Source organism: Protopterus annectens, chromosome 1.part1 (genome assembly GCF_019279795.1).
Source record: "Protopterus annectens isolate FY-2018-M chromosome 1.part1, PAN1.0, whole genome shotgun sequence".
NCBI lineage: Eukaryota > Metazoa > Chordata > Ceratodontiformes > Protopteridae > Protopterus > Protopterus annectens.
This window is the reverse complement of record NC_056726.1, coordinates 1,512,803,801-1,512,821,512: the sequence shown is the minus strand read 5'-3', so window position 1 is coordinate 1,512,821,512 and position 17,712 is coordinate 1,512,803,801. Positions and strand designations below refer to the sequence as shown.

General features: G+C 37.2%; 1 protein-coding gene across 6 annotated transcripts in view; it reads right to left on the bottom strand.

Annotated features, from left to right (window-relative positions):
• Positions 1 to 17,712, bottom strand: part of ADGRB2 (adhesion G protein-coupled receptor B2) — a 5,411,420-nt gene that overhangs the window by 3,401,176 nt on the left and 1,992,532 nt on the right. For all 6 annotated transcript variants that reach the window (XM_044082710.1, XM_044082742.1, XM_044082734.1 and 3 more), the window contains one exon: positions 3,481 to 3,564. In XM_044082710.1, the coding sequence (XP_043938645.1) occupies positions 3,481 to 3,564 (84 nt within the window). The remainder of the gene's footprint in view (positions 1 to 3,480; positions 3,565 to 17,712) is intronic.

Here is a 17,712-nt window from a genome sequence, read left to right as displayed (position 1 = left end):
AAATGTTCAGCACAAGTTCAGCTTTACATTGATAGAATCAATTACATTACAAGTTTTAAAATGGATTTTGTAGGACAAAATGAGTAGAGTAAATAATAATGTTTATGTTCTCAGGCAGTTTATAATATGGTGGTGACATGTCTAGCTACACAAACACAATCATCTGCACTTTTGTTATCTATGTGATGAGCTTTTAAATAAGACATATGAGCATTATGACAATGTTGAATGAAAAACGTTAGGATTCCAACTGTTGTACTAGACAGAGGTCATATATCAATACAGTTATATTGCTCATTGTGTATGCGATAATAAGAAATACTTCAATGGCTTGCACGTAACATGATTTTGCAGTTATATAGTTAAATACAAAAAGGTGGTAGCAGGGACCTAGAGGTAGCATTAGAATTTGGATGTTTTTGGTAACAGCAGCATATTTGGAAGAATGTGTAGTAAATGAAATGTCTACTAGTTATTTTGCATTCGGTAAATGTTGTCATCTGTCCCAGAGGGATATTAGCTAGGGCAGAGGTAACATTTTGGGATTCCATTAACGCAACCCTTAACAATTTGAAGGGCAACCATAAATTCATCACAAGACTGACTTGTTTTGCATTCCTAGACGTTAAGTATTAATAAGGGGCTACTATGGTCAATAAAATGACCCCCTGTAATATCTATGACTTATGAATCTATGAATTTGAAAGGTATCAGATCACGTATGTTTTCAGTTCATGTCAAGTTACAGTAAAGCTCTCAATTGAATGTCATTTGGCCAAGGTGAAATGCAAATGTTTATAGTAGCACTTTTACATAGCATTTGAGCTTAGAGTAGGATGCAGAGTCCCTCATCAGAAGGTGGCTGAAGGCAGGCTTGCCTGCGGCAAGAAGACAACGTCTTTGGTAATCACCAAAAGTATTTTTGGAGGTATTGTTGACTGACTTGTTTTAAAATCATTCAGTGCCTTGATATTAGTCCATTTTTTCAAAGACTGATATTAATCTTCAAAAGAAATAGAAACAATATCCATATAGCCTTAAACAGAAATGCTATGAAATTTAAATACACTGCTAAGAGATACGGATAAAATTACTCAACAAGTCTGCCTTTAACAGGAGAATAATTGAGACTGGTTAGCCAGGGTGTTAAAAACTCCTCCTAAAAGACAAGTGCACATTCCTTCCATTTGTAGCTTGTCTGGTCTCTAATGGATATGGCTTGAGACCATACCAGCGTGTGACCACTCACCTACAAAAAAAACAAAAATCAAGCCAAAGGCATGATATACGTTATGGCCGTTCTCATATAATTACAGTACCTATAGATACATCCAGCAGGAATGATTATTTCAGTTTACATACGATCTTACCAAAGGAAATGAGGACTTCATTTACAAAGTCAGGAATGTGTGTTTTTACATCAGTCTGTGGGCACAGTCATTAATTAATGCAATCTCCTTGCGATATGTGAGAAGTCAGATTTTCCTGAGTCATGCCCAGCCATTTGTAACAATTGAAATAGATGTGTATGTCTCCTTTTCATCCTTTCTGCCTCTTTTTCTGTCTTTCTCTTTCTCTCCCTCTATATTTTATTACTTTGTTAATTAGGTAAGACCTGCTAGGTAAGTATCTGCTTCTGTTTCTCATAAAAAGTACAAAGTAAACTAGTAAAAAAAGAAATAACAATTCATTATTGAAGTGATGTCTCACTTGCTGCCCAGTTATGACCAGTCAGTCCTTTTTAATTGCTCTCTTTGTTGGTAAAGTAATATAAAAGGTGTAAACATTAATCAATACTATTTGCATTTTTGAAGGTAAAATATCAGATACCACATCCTGAAGTTGCATTTGCAGTGTTATGAAGTCCCAGAAACATTAGTAGAACAGTGTTCGGACTCATAGAGGGGTTCCCAGTGGGAGTGGGTGTACACCAGGGTTCAGCTCTGAGCCCACTGCTGTTCATATGGGTGATGGACTACATTAACAAACAGATTGGAGGGGACAGATCAGCAAAGCTGCTGTATTCAGACGATGTGGCAGTACAGGCAGACTCTGAGCTAGAACTTCAGCAAAGGATAGGAGAATGGAATGCAAATCTGAAGGCAAATGGGATGAAACTAAGCACAGATAAGACAGTGGTAATGGCAGCAAATTGGGGAAATCAGAAGAAGCGGAGAATAGAAATAGAAGGGAAACTATTAGAACAGGTAAACAGTTTCAAGAATCTGGGTGGCATGGTTGAGGAAAAAGGTAGTCTGAATGAAGAGGTCAGAGCTAGAATGAGAGGGGTTGCAGTCAACTGGCATAGAGTATCAGGTGTAGTGTATGACAGAAGAATGCCAAAGAAGCTGAAAAGTAAGGTGTACAAGACAGTGGTGTGACCAGTACTACTGTATGTTACAGAAACCTGGGCAGTAAAGGCAGAACAGTTGAAGAAGCTAGAGGTGATGGAAATGAAGTGCCTGAGAAAGGTGACAGGATACACACTGTGGGACAGATGAAGAAATGAGGACATAAGAGCAGAAGCCAAAGTAGCTCCAATTGCAGAAAAGTTCAAAGGGAACAGATTACGGTGGTGTGGACATGTGTAGAAAAGCAGAAGACAATCTGGTGAGGAAGATTTGGGACAGACAGGAAGAGGGTAAGAGGAAGCGAGGACATCTGGCAAAGAGGTGGATGGATTGTGTGAAAGAAGATCTGCGACAGTCAGGCATGAGTGCTGAGGAAGGCAGGAGTGTGACACTGAATTGAGAGAGATGACGACAGTTAACACAACACTCTAACCCCATGTAGAAAAAAAAACGAGAACAAAGGAGGCTGATGATGATGATCCTGCAGGTGTCATCGGCAACCAAGATGTTTGCTAACCTCCTTTCTGTACATGAGTGACTATATTTGTTTACAGAGAAGTGACCTTAACATTCTAGATTTACTTGTCTTTTTTTTCTACAGCTGGAAGATGTGTGCCTTGATAATTACGAATACAGCAGAATGTAATGTGCATTGCACAACTACCCCACTGTTTCATGAATAATGTGTTTCCCCGTTGCAGTTGCTATGAATGAATTGTGGTTATAATACAATGTGAGAAGGTGCAGTGCTGGTTGTACTGTGTTGATACAGTGGTGATACTATCACATTTGGCACTGCAACTAAATAATGTAAGTGAAGAAAAAGGAATCTGTTAGCTATAAATAACAATGCCAGAGCTCTTTTGAACCTCTGGTATCAATTTATGTTGTCTTTTAGCTATTTAACAAGGATTGTATAAAAGAATAGCTACTCATTGCAAGCCAACTTATAATTGCCTTTTGTAGAAAATACCAACATCAATTTGCGATTAGCTTTTATGTGCTGCTGTAGGCTTGTATCCAACCTGAAGAAATCAGATTAATTTCAAAGACTCTTGGCAAAGTTCCCTTTCCTGTAATCCTACATGAGAATGGCACGTGCAGAGTCAGTGTCTTTCTTTGATCTTACCTGTTTGTGCCATGAAGATTCCAGGCTTGTCTGCTGATCTTGGGCGCTGAGTTTTCACTTTCTGATCATCAACCATTGCAGTCCCTAGCAACAAAAAACAAATGACATCTGTTAGGCCCAAGCATTCTTTGTAGTATTGTCTCAAGAAGTGCTTCTGATCACTGAGACATTAAAGGTAAACAGGGCTAGTACACACACACACACACACACACACACACACACACACACACACACACACACACACACACACACACACACATGCACACACATATACTTGTATATATGTTCATATATCTATAGATCTATACTGCAAATATATTGTAGGAGTTATAAAACACCAGCCTGATTGCAGTTTAGTTCAGAAAAAGGCACAATTGAATTCTGTTTCTTAAAATTTAAAATTGTAAACATTTTATTTTCATAATGCAAATTTAGTAACTCACAGCTCAGAATTCAGAACTTGAAACTTACAGTTCTCTTTTAAGCCAAAGTTTCTTAAGAAGAAGATGACAATTCTTCAGCAGTTCAAAACCAAGCTGCTGTAAATTCACTAACAGAAACTTTTCCTGTTATTCATGGGTTTCATACACAGGAATTTGTTCCCTGGTATTGCAAAACTTCATAACTTCTTCTGGTTATGGCCTGCCTAGAATCTCTAATCTAGACCCCAAATCCCTCCTCTGTTAGAAGCAAATATCTCTGCCATTGTGTGCTTCCAAACCTTCGATGAGCAGTACGACTTGATGATTTACATTTCCTCCGCCACGTGCGTGAAGCCTTATCATATTATACTAGATGTACACGATGCAAAAAGTCTACAAAGTTCTAACTATATTACATGTTTTACACACACACACACATACACACTCCTCCGCCACGTGCGTGAAGCCTTATCATATTATACTAGATGTGCACGATGCAAAAAGTCTACAAAGTTCTAACTATATTACATGTTTTACACACACACACACACACATACACACTCCTCCGCCACGTGCGTGAAGCCTTATCATATTATACTAGATGTACACGATGCAAAAAGTCTACAAAGTTCTAACTATATTACATGTTTTACACACACACACACATACACACTCCTCCGCCACGTGCGTGAAGCCTTATCATATTATACTAGATGTGCACGATGCAAAAAGTCTACAAAGTTCTAACTATATTACATGTTTTACACACACACACATACACACTCCTCCGCCATGTCGTGAAGCCTTATCATATTATACTAGATGTACACGATGCAAAAAGTCTACAAAGTTCTAACTATATTACATGTTTTACACACACACACACATACACACTCCTCCGCCATGTGCGTGAAGCCTTATCATATTATACTAGATGTACACGATGCAAAAAGTCTACAAAGTTCTAACTATATTACATGTTTTACACACACACACACACACATACACACTCCTCCGCCATGTGCGTGAAGCCTTATCATATTATACTAGATGTACACGATGCAAAAAGTCTACAAAGTTCTAACTATATTACATGTTTTACACACACAAACATACACACAGACACACGCATACACACACACCCATATATATATATATATATATATATGTAGATGTGTGTGTGTGTGTGTGTGTGTGTGTGTGTGTGTGTGTGTGTGTGTGTGTTTGTGTGTGTGTATGTCTGTGCGTATGCACATATATATATATATATATATATATATATATATATATATATATACATAGATTCAATTTAGAAGATTTAAAGCCTATAACATTGAAATTCAAAACATTGAGACCAAAATCTTGAAAATTCATAATACTGAAAACTCAAAACATTGAATCGCATAACATTGAAAATACATAGGAAACCAACATGTACTATATTCCAGCACAACTACATACCGAAACAAATAAAAAACAAATCATATTATACTTCTTCAAATATAAACAGGGGGGATAACCCACCTGCACTCCCCATGTGGGGGGCTGCACCCCCACACCCCATGCTACTTAAATATAACAACTCCGAGACCCCACTACACTACACAAAGATGTGTTAAGTTGTAGTATAGCAAGTAAGAAGGGAGCATGACTGAGGTTACCTATGAAACTCTGGTAAGTATGGGAGAGATATATAGTAGTGTGTAATGTTTTAACAGTGAAGCATTGTTTCTAAGAGAAGGGTGAATAATTTTTTTACAATTTAAACATGCAGTCATTAAGTGCGGAATGGTATGTTTGCTATTTTGTTCTGTGTAGTGCAATCTCGGAGTTGATATCTTTAAGTAGCAGGGTGTGTGTGGGAGGGGATTGCAGCCTTCACATGGGGGTGCAGGGGGGCTTGCCTCCCTGCTTATAGTTGAAGAAGTGTAATATGGCTTGTTTTTTATTTGTTTCTGTATATATTTGTGATGGCATATATTAAATGTTGGTTTCCTTTGTATTTTCAATGTTATGGGATTCAATGTTTTGAATTTTCAGTGTATTGAATTTTCAAGATTTTGGTCTCACGGTTTTGAATTTCAGTGTTATGGGCTTTTAATCTTCTAAAGTGAATCTATAGATATATATATATATATATATATATATATATAATATGAGTTTAGAATTTAAAATCGCTGCTGAATTTGATTAAAATATAAAACATCGGACAAACTCATCCACGATTATCATTAAACAACACAAATATTATCACAAAAAAACTGCAGATGTAAACCAACAAGATTCATTTGCAATTTCCAAAAGTAAAACTAATAATATCTTTTTACATGGGTCTGCCCCCCAAATCTCAGGAAATTGAATATACTAACTCCTGGATCACAGAAACCATATGAACTTCAAATGTCACAAAATTTGACAAATTGAGCCAATAACACAGAACACCAGCCAATATATATATATATATATATATATATATATATATATATATGCAAAAACCAAAGAAAAAACGTCCCAAGTAGATGAGTAAAAAACAGGCAGATACAAGATAGAAAATCACTAATAATATCCAAAATAGATAAAGCCAATGTATGGAATCCACAAAACGTAATAAACAAGTTGAATCCAATCTGTGTTTAATAGAAACAGAAACAACGTAAGCGCTTTCACGAGTCCACAGCTCGCTTCATCAGACGTTCAAACATAGTGAAACAAGCATTCCTATAAATACTAGAACAATCCTGATCAATTATACAATAAACCAATTAAATAATTAAATAATTCACAACATAAAATCATTTAAAAAAGCCCTACTATAAAAGCTGTTGAATATATAGTACCACAGTATAACAAAAATATATGTTAAAAATATATATGTGTACTATCTCAATGGTCTTGCATTCAATGTAGGTTTGATCAAAACTGTTTCGTTCAAACCTTTTCCCCTATGGGCTCCAAATCGTAAAATCCATTTTAATTCTATATTTTCTGTAGTATTGACAATGTCACCCTTTCGTGGGCCTATGGGCACCACATGTAAAATTTGAAATAAAAAATTATGTGATGGTCCTTCATTTAATACGTGCCGGGCTATTGCATTATAGGTCTCACCCCTCCTAATATTATACATATGGTCACGTATTCTCTCCTTCAAGGATCTATTGGTTTTACCAATGTAATAGCAAAAACACATGGTACAGTGTGCGATGTAAACTAGGTTTCTCGTATTACAATTACCTCCAGTTCTTAACTCCCATAAAACCATAGTGTCCGTGTGTCTAAAGTACCTGGACTCATCAATATGTGGGCACTGAAGACAGTTCCCGCATTTCTTGGTACCCCAAGATGTCTCCTGATTCATAACGGAACCCTGATTGAAGAAGTTAGGGTAACATAAGCTTTGTTTTAAACTTTTGCAATTCTGATAAACGAATCTAGGTTTGGTACCTACAAGATCCTTGGTGGCATCATCAACTACTAATATATTCCAGTGGTTACTAATAATTTGTTCTATTCTACCAATATTACTACCAAAAGGTATTATGATGGGTAAAGATGGATTAATACTAGGCATAGCTACAGTGGCTACTCTATGGTCATTGAAACCTGAACTGAAAAATGGTTTGGCCCTTGGTGTGTCTTAATACTTCTAGTTGTTCACCAACTTCATCAAATTCTCTGCCAGAATATCCTCTGTTCAAAAAACCTTTTTTCAGAACATTCATTTCTTCCGTGAATACATCGTCATCACAACATATCCGGGAAATTCTCATGGCTTGACCCTTGATTATGTTCTTAAAAAGCAATGGATTGTGCATACTGTTACGATGTAAATAGGCTGCCCGCTGACATGGTTTCTTGTATAGCCTAGTCTTAACCATGTCATTTTCAACGTATATATTCACATCTAAAAAATCTATTGTTTGTTTGGAGGATTTAACAGAGAATTTGAAAAATTCACTAGTCTGATTAACATATTCAGTCAGGTTCATGTTACTTAGACCAATATCCTTATGTATAAGGAACAGATCATCTACAAATCGCCTATAAAATAGGAGATTTGTGTTGGAAATAAGATGATTCTGCTCCCATGCCACCATAATCAAGTTGGCATAGCTGTTGGCACAACTAGTGCCCATCGCTATGCCTTTTACTTGCTTAAAATACTTGGAATTGAATATGAATACATTGTTGTCCAAAACAATTTCTAACAGAAAACATAGAAATTCTGCCTTTTTTAAATCCATGTTATTATCAACAACTAATAAATGCTGTAACTGCTGTAGCCCAATTTGGTTAGGAATACAAGTAAAAAGTGACTCGACATCCATTGTGGTGAATGTCAAGTCCGAAACTGTAGTTCTACTCTCTATAAATGGATACAGATCTTTCAAAAATTGTTCCGTATCTTTCAAAATATAGCTATATCTAGATACAATCTGTTTTAACTCATGATCTAAATAGATAGATATAGATTCAGTAGCCCAACCGGCCCCCGCTACTATTGGTCTAAACTTTGGTTTAGTTGGATTCTTGTGAATCTTAGGAAGGCCGTGAAGCCTAGGTATTAATGGATTCTCAATATGAAAATAGCTAAACATTTCTCTATTAATGGTACCAATGGACAAACAATCTGTCAAAGCTGTATGAATATACATAATTAATTGATCTACTTCAAAAAGTGTGATTTCACTGTATGCATCAGTACTCAGCATTTCAAACATAATGTCCAAATAATAATTGGTATCTAAAATAACAGTGGGGCCGCCTTTATCGGAAGGTCTAATCACGATTTCTTTATTATTTTGTAAAGACTTAATTGCTATCAGTTCTCCATGATCCAAGTTGTTTACAGTGTCCCGTCTAAAGAAACACTTATCACTGTAAATGTCATTTTCTACCGCCTTCATAAACACTTCAATATTCGGTGGTAATGGGGGTATATAATTACTCTTTTTCTTGAAGGTACAACGTAAATTAACATCATTGGAAGTCATTTTAAGTTTGAGGGCTATATTACGTACAAACATACGAATAGATACAAGTACATCACTGTTATCCACAACCTGGGACGGTATAAAGCCTAAGCCCCTATTCAAGAGGCAAGCCTCTTCACTGGTGAGCTCATACCTGGATATGTTCCATACTAGGTCGTACTCGACCACATTTTCTTGATAGTCCTCACTTGTGTATTGTTTGGACCTTCTTTCCGTTTCTGTCGCCTGTGTGGCTCGATGTCCACAGACTTTTTCCTTGAAGGTTTGAAGGGTAGGGGAAAAGCCGATAGTTCAATTTTGTGTGAATTGTCATGCAAGATCTTCCGTCTTACATCCGGATTAGTCTGCTGCATATCTGCCTTCTCAAGGCCGCTGGATCCGCTCGGTGCTTCCATGGGTGTAGAATAAGCCAAAACCACTTGTTTCGGCGAAGATAAAATTACGTTCTCGTGTTGTACGTCATCAATGTTCGTCATGGTGCTTCCTTCATTATGCACTTGTTCAGATCTCCCTGGTGCTCCGGTATTTACATTTCCCGTATTTACAGAATAAGTACGGGTTGGAGCTGAATTCTGTACAACAGGGCGATTATTTCTTATTGTCCGGCCACGTCCTTCTATAGACATGGAAACATTCTGGTTGTCTCTTGGCCACATAAAGACCTGGTGCTTCTTAAAATCTTCCAGGTCACGCATGAGTTTTCTCTTCTTCACCTCTATCAATTTATTTTCATATCTCATGACCTTTTCCGTTATATCATATATGAAGACATCCGCACAAGTGTCTCCACATAAGTTATATAGTTCATCTTGTTGACTTATGATAGAATTTCGTAATTCTATCTCTATAGGGTGAAAAAAGTCCAGTATCAATTCCATATACGCCTTACTAGTATTGAGATTTAACTGTTGCCATTTGGTTAAGAGCTCCGGATACGTATCACCGTAACTCGGCATATTTAGTATCCGGAGCCCTCTAGGTATCACATTTAAATTGATACTTGCTTCCAAGTGATAACGCTGGTTTTGAAGTCTTTTAAATTTAAACAAGTTGTTCTCAAACTCACGTTTTAAATTTCTGACCATTACATCATCAGGCGCAGCTCGCGTAGTAATGTGCTGTTCATTTAACACATCCACATTCATAAGGGGATTAATAGTCGCTGTCAAGAATCCCCTCAGTCTATTCACTGCACCAAGTACATCAGTAGACCCACGATTATCAGTTCCATTAAATACTTCCATACTTTCTGCCATTCCCAAATGAATGCAAAAACCAAAGAAAAAACGTCCCAAGTAGATGAGTAAAAAACAGGCAGATACAAGATAGAAAATCACTAATAATATCCAAAATAGATAAAGCCAATGTATGGAATCCACAAAACGTAATAAACAAGTTCCGTCATGAATCAGGAGATATCTTGGGGTACCAAGAAATGTGGGAACTGTCTTCAGTGCCCACATATTGATGAGTCCAGGTACTTTAGACACCCGGACACTATGGTTTTATGGGAATTAAAAACTGGAGGTAATTGTAATACGAGAAATCTGGTTTACATCGCACATTGTACCATGTGTTTTTGTTATTACATTGGTAAAACCAATAGATCCTTGAAGGAGAGAATACGTGACCATATGTATAATATTAGGAGGGGTGAGACCTATAATGCAATAGCCCGGCACGTATTAAATGAAGGACCATCACATAATTTTTTATTTCAAATTTTACATGTGGTGCCCATAGGCCCACGAAAGGGTGACATTGTCAATACTACAGAAAATATAGAATTAAAATGGATTTTACGATTTGGAGCCCATAGGGGAAAAGGTTTGAACGAAACAGTTTCGATCAAACCTACATTGAATGCAAGACCATTGAGATAGTACACATATATATTTTTAACATATATTTTTGTTATACTGTGGTACTATATATTCAACAGCTTTTATAGTAGGGCTTTTTAAATGATTTTATGTTGTGAATTATTTAATTATTTAATTGGTTTATTGTATAATTGATCAGGATTGTTCTAGTATTTATAGGAATGCTTGTTTCACTATGTTTGAACGTCTGATGAAGCGAGCTATGGACTCGTGAAAGCGCTTACGTTGTTTCTGTTTCTATTAAACACAGATTGGATTCAACTTGTTTATTACATTTTGTGGATTCCATACATTGGCTTTATCTATTTTGGATATTATTAGTGATTTTCTATCTTGTATCTGCCTGTTTTTTACTCATCTACTTGGGACGTTTTTTCTTTGGTTTTTGCATTCATTTGGGAATGGCAGAAAGTATGGAAGTATTTAATGGAACTGATAATCGTGGGTCTACTGATGTACTTGGTGCAGTGAATAGACTGAGGGGATTCTTGACAGCGACTATTAATCCCCTTATGAATGTGGATGTGTTAAATGAACAGCACATTACTACGCGAGCTGCGCCTGATGATGTAATGGTCAGAAATTTAAAACGTGAGTTTGAGAACAACTTGTTTAAATTTAAAAGACTTCAAAACCAGCGTTATCATTTGGAAGCAAGTATCAACTTAAATGTGATACCTAGAGGGCTCCGGATACTAAACATGCCGAGTTACGGTGATATGTATCCGGAGCTCTTAACTAAATGGCAACAGTTAAATCTTAATACAAGTAAGGCGTATATGGAATTAATACTGGACTTTTTTCATCCAATAGAGATAGAATTACGGAATTCTATCATATGTCAACAAGATGAACTATATAAACTATGTGGAGACGTTTATGCGGATGTCTTCATACATGACATTACTGAAAAGGTCATGAGATATGAAAATAAACTAATAGAAGTGAAAAAAAGAAAACTCATGCGCGACCTGGAAGATTTTAAGAAGCACCAGGTCTTTATGTGGCCGAGAGACAACCAGAATGTTTCCATGTCTATAGAAGGACGTGGCCGGACAATAAGAAATAATCGCCCTGTTGTACAGAATTCAGCTCCAACCCGTACTTATTCTGTAAATACGGGTAACGTAAATACTGTAGCACCAGGGAGATCTGAACAGGTGCATAAGGAAGGAAGTGTAACGACGAACATTGATGACGTACAACAGGAGAACGTAATTTTATCTTCGCCGAAACAAGTGGTTTCGGCTTATTCTACACCCATGGAAGCACCGAGCGGATCCAGCGGCCTTGAGAAGGCAGATATGCAGCAGTCTAATCCGGATGTAAGACGGAAGATCCTACATGATAATTCACATAAAATTGAACTATCGGCTTTTCCCCTACCCTTCAAACCTTCAAGGAAAAAGTCTGTGGATATCGAGCCACACAGGGGACAGAAACGGAAAGAAGGTCCAAACAATACACAAGTGAGGACTATCAAGAAAATGTGGTCGAGTACGACCTAGTATGGAACATATCCAGGTATGAGCTCACCAGTGAAGAGGCTTGCCTCTTGAATAGGGGCTTAGGCTTTATACCGTCCCAGATTGTGGACAATAGTGACGTACTAGTTTCCATCCGTATGTTTGTACGTAATATAGCTCTTAAACTTAAAATGACTTCCAATGATGTTAATTTACGTTGTACCTTCAAGATAAAGAGTAATTATATACCCCCATTACCACCGAACATTGAAGTGTTTTTGAAGGCGGTAGAAAATGACATTTATAGTGATAAGTGGTTTTTTAAACGGGACATTGAAAATAATTTAGATCATGGAGAATTGATAGCAATTAAATCTCTGCAAACTAACAAAGAAATTGTGATCAGACCTTCCGACAAAGCGCCCACTGTTATTTTAGATACCAATTATTATTTGGACATTATGTTTGAAATGCTGAGTACTGATGCATACAGTGAAATCACACTTTTGAAGTAGATCAATTAATTATGTATATTCATACAGCTTTGACAGATTGTTTGTCCACTGGTACCATTAATAGAGAAATGTTTAGCTATTTTCATATTGAGAATCCATTAATACCTAGGCTTCACGGCCTTCCTAAGATTCACAAGAATCCAACTAAACCAAAGTTTAGACCAATAGTAGCGGGGGCCGGTTGGGCTACTGAATCTATATCTATCTATTTAGATCATGAGTTAAAACAGATTGTATCTAGATATAGCTATATTTTGAAAGATACGGAACAATTTTTGAAAGATCTGTATCCATTTATAGAGAGTAGAACTACAGTTTCGGACTTGACATTCACCACAATGGATGTCGAGTCATTTTTTACTTGTATTCCTAACCAAATTGGGCTACAGCAGTTACAGCATTTATTAGTCGTTGATAATAACATGGATGTAAAAAAGGCAGAATTTCTATGTTTTCTGTTAGAAATTGTTTTGGACAACAATGTATTCATATTCAATTCCAAGTACTTTAAGCAAGTAAAAGGCATAGCGATGGGCACTAGTTGTGCCAACAGCTATGCCAACCTGATTATGGTGGCATGGGAGCAGAATCATCTTATTCCCAACACAAACCTCCTATTTTATAGGCGATTTGTAGATGATCTGTTCCTTATACATAAGGATATTGGTCTAAGTAATATGAACCTGACTGAATATGTTAATCAGACTAGTGAATTTTTGAAATTCTCTGTTAAATCCTCCAAACAAACAATAGATTTTTTAGATGTGAATATATACGTTGAAAATGACATGGTTAAGACTAGGCTATACAAGAAACCATGTCAGCGGGCAGCCTATTTACATCGTAACAGTATGCACAATCCATTGCTTTTTAAGAACATAATCAAGGGTCAAGCCATGAGAATTTCCCGGATATGTTGTGATGACGATGTATTCACGGAAGAAATGAATGTTCTGAAAAAAGGTTTTTTGAACAGAGGATATTCTGGCAGAGAATTTGATGAAGTTGGTGAACAACTAGAAGTATTAAGACACACAAGGGCCAAACCATTTTTCAGTTCAGGTTTCAATGACCATAGAGTAGCCACTGTAGCTATGCCTAGTATTAATCCATCTTTACCCATCATAATACCTTTTGGTAGTAATATTGGTAGAATAGAACAAATTATTAGTAATAACTGGAATATATTAGTAGTTGATGATGCCACCAAGGATCTTGTAGGTACCAAACCTAGATTTGTTTATCAGAATTGCAAAAGTTTAAAACAAAGTTTATGTTACCCTAACTTTTTCAATCAGGGTTCCGTCATGAATCAGGAGATATCTTGGGGTACCAAGAAATGTGGGAACTGTCTTCAGTGCCCACATATTGATGAGTCCAGGTACTTTAGACACCCGGACACTATGGTTTTATGGGAATTAAGAACTGGAGGTAATTGTAATACGAGAAATCTAGTTTACATCGCACACTGTACCATGTGTTTTTGTTATTACATTGGTAAAACCAATAGATCCTTGAAGGAGAGAATACGTGACCATATGTATAATATTAGGAGGGGTGAGACCTATAATGCAATAGCCCGGCACGTATTAAATGAAGGACCATCACATAATTTTTTATTTCAAATTTTACATGTGGTGCCCATAGGCCCACGAAAGGGTGACATTGTTAATACTACAGAAAATATCGAATTAAAATGGATTTTACGATTTGGAGCCCACAGGGGAAAAGGTTTGAACGAAACAGTTTCGATCAAACCTGTATTGAATGCAAGACCATTGAGATAGTACACCTATATATTTTTAACATACATTTTTGTTATACTGTGGTACTATATATTCAATAGTTTTTATAGTAGGGCTTTTTTAAATGATTTTATGTTGTGAATTATTTAATTATTTAATTGGTTGATTGTATAATTGATCAGGAATTGTTCTAGTATTTATAGGAATGCTTGTTTCACTATGTTTGAACGTCTGATGAAGCGAGCTGTGGACTCGTGAAAGCGCTTACGTTGTTTCTGTTTCTATTAAACACAGATTGGATTCAACTTGTTTATTACGTTTTGTGGATTCCATACATTGGCTTTATCTATTTTGGATATTATTAGTGATTTTCTATCTTGTATCTGCCTGTTTTTTACTCATATGTATATATATATAAAACTATACATAGCTGTTGGACGTCCTGTCAAAACAACAGAATACTGACACCATCTGGTTGACAGGTATGTGAGATCGACAATCCCTGGGTTGGTGAATATTTCCTTTCCCTGGAGATTGTGTGATCTTCGACTTAGTATATATAATTATCAGGGAGTGTCGGGGGGGGAGTGCAGGGGACATCCCCCCTGCAAAAATACAAAATTATTTCTTGCATGTACTGAATTTCTTTCTCAGTGTTTTGACAATCAGTTTGTTGACCTTTTGCAGTCAGTGTTTTGGAGGTTGGCATATGGGCTACTGAACTAAGGTGAGTAGTCCCATATATACATATTTTATATATATATTCTGTGGCACGGTTAGCCACCCCATTGTGTAAACCTTGGTTCAGGATGACTGTCACTGCAGAAGTGACACCCAGACCCCATGATGAAAATGGGAAAAGGGGTTGAGGATGGCTGGATGGATATATTTATATATATATATATATATATATATATATATATATATATATATATATATGTGTGTGTGTGTGTGTGTGTGTGTGTGTGTATATATATATATATATATATATATATATATATATGTGTGTGTGTGTGTGTGTGTGTGTGTATATATATATATATATATATATATATATATATATATATGTGTGTGTGTGTGTGTGTGTGTGTGTATATATCTCTCTCTCTATATATATATATATATATATATATATATATATATATATATATATATATATATATATATGTATCTATATATATATATATATATATATATATATATATATATATATATATATATATGGGTTCATAGGTTCATAGGTTGGTACTAGGCTATCAGCCCTAGGGCCTATACAAACCTAGCCATAACAATTCCCTGGCTATTTCTTCCCACATTATTTACTTTCCTGGACCCCTGTCTAGCAGGGCGACTGACATGATCCCTGTGTGAATTTCCTTTCTCCAATCCAATCGTCAAGGTTCCTCTTGAAGAGGTCCAAAGAGGCACTCTGCTTGACATGTATGGGCAATCTATTCCAGAGTCTGGGGAGTCTCTGGGTCAGGAACCTATCCCTCCAGCATGTTTTGTTTATTGTGATGACAAGGTTTAGATCCCTGGAGCGTGTAGCTCTGAGGGATTGGGATTTCTTTAAATGTAGCATGTCCAACAGCTCTGGGTTTGACATGGCCTTGTATGTTAATCAGAGATCGCCTCTGAGTAGACGATATGCGACAGAGTACAGCTGCAGTTTTTTAAGGCGGTCAGCGTAGGGCATCTGCTTTAGGCCTGTGATTCTTTTAGTGAGGTATTTCTGAGGCCTTTCCAGTTATTGCAGATGTCTTGAGAGGTACATACCAAATGGGGCGTTGTATTCTATAATGGGTCTAATGAGGGATGAATACAGTGGGACAATGACCTCCTTTTTTCTGGATGAAAAGCCCTTCATGATGAGGTGTGCCACATAGAAGGATTTCCTGACTGTTGTGGTGATGTGGTTATCGAAGGTGAGACCACTGTCTACCTGTGTCCCTAAGTCTCTTATCACACTTTCTGTGTTTAGTGTACTGCCACCTATATGGTAATTCATGGATACATGTTTTTTCCCTAAGGGGATAACAATACATTTCTTGGCATTGAGCTTGAGCCCATGGCTCTGGCACCAAACATCTGTTTCTGTAAGGCCCTTTTGTAGAGTATCCACATCATTTGGGGATTCAATAATGGCTCCCAGTTTGCAGTCATCTGCAAACTTTGTTAGCCAGAGTCCCTTAGTGTTGATCTGTACTTCAGAGAAGTAGATGCCAAACAAGAGCGGCCCCAGGACTGAACCCTGAGGTACTCCACTTGTCACTTGTCTGGAGCTGGATTTGGAGTCGGCTAATTTTATAGTGTGGGTTCTATCAGTAAGCCATTTAGCAACCCACTGGGTGACATAGGGATTAATGCCCAACTTAGTAAGTTTATCTATGATTCCAGAGTGGGGGATGGTGTCAAAGGCCTTGGCAAGGTCTAGATAGGCTGTGTGGACCACCATACCCTTGTCCATGGCTCTGGAGACTGATTCAAAGAAGTCAATCAGGTTCAGGAGACAAGATTGGCCCTTCACAAACCCAAACTGGGTGGGGTCCAGTGTTTGAAGGTTGCCAATGTCTTTGTTTATAAGTTCCATGATAATACGCACCATGGCCTTGCAGATAAGGCTTGTCAGACTGATGGGATGGTAGTTTCCGGGATCCAAGGTGGCTGGCGCCTTGTGGATTGTGATAACTGTAGCTCTGCCACTCAGTGGGCACAAAACCTGAGGTGAGGCTATGATTAAACATGACACTTAGGTGAAGTGCCAGTTCATATTGTAGTTCATGTAGTACACAGCCTGGGATGTCATCTGGTCCCACGGATGCTGTATTCTTGGCTTTAGAGAGTGCGTTTTGTACCTGTGTGGCCGTTATTACTGGAATTTGGCAATCTTCCGGTATTGAGATGGGCCATTTAGGGGGTGAGAGGGGGGTGAAGTTGGCACTGAATCGATCTGCCACGATATTGGCAATATCCTTCGGATCAGTATATTTAATGCCATTCTGTTTTAGCTCAGAGCAGATCTGAGCATTGCCATTTAGATTCTTGACATAGTTATAGAATGCTTTGTGGTTGTCTTTGGAATCTTTGGCAATTTTATTTTAAGTAACTAGCTTTGGAGGATTTTATGAGGCATCTCAGTTTCTTACTGAGGCTAGTAAGGGAGTTTTTGCATCCTGGGATTTTCCTCTTTTCTGCAAAAGTTTCTTC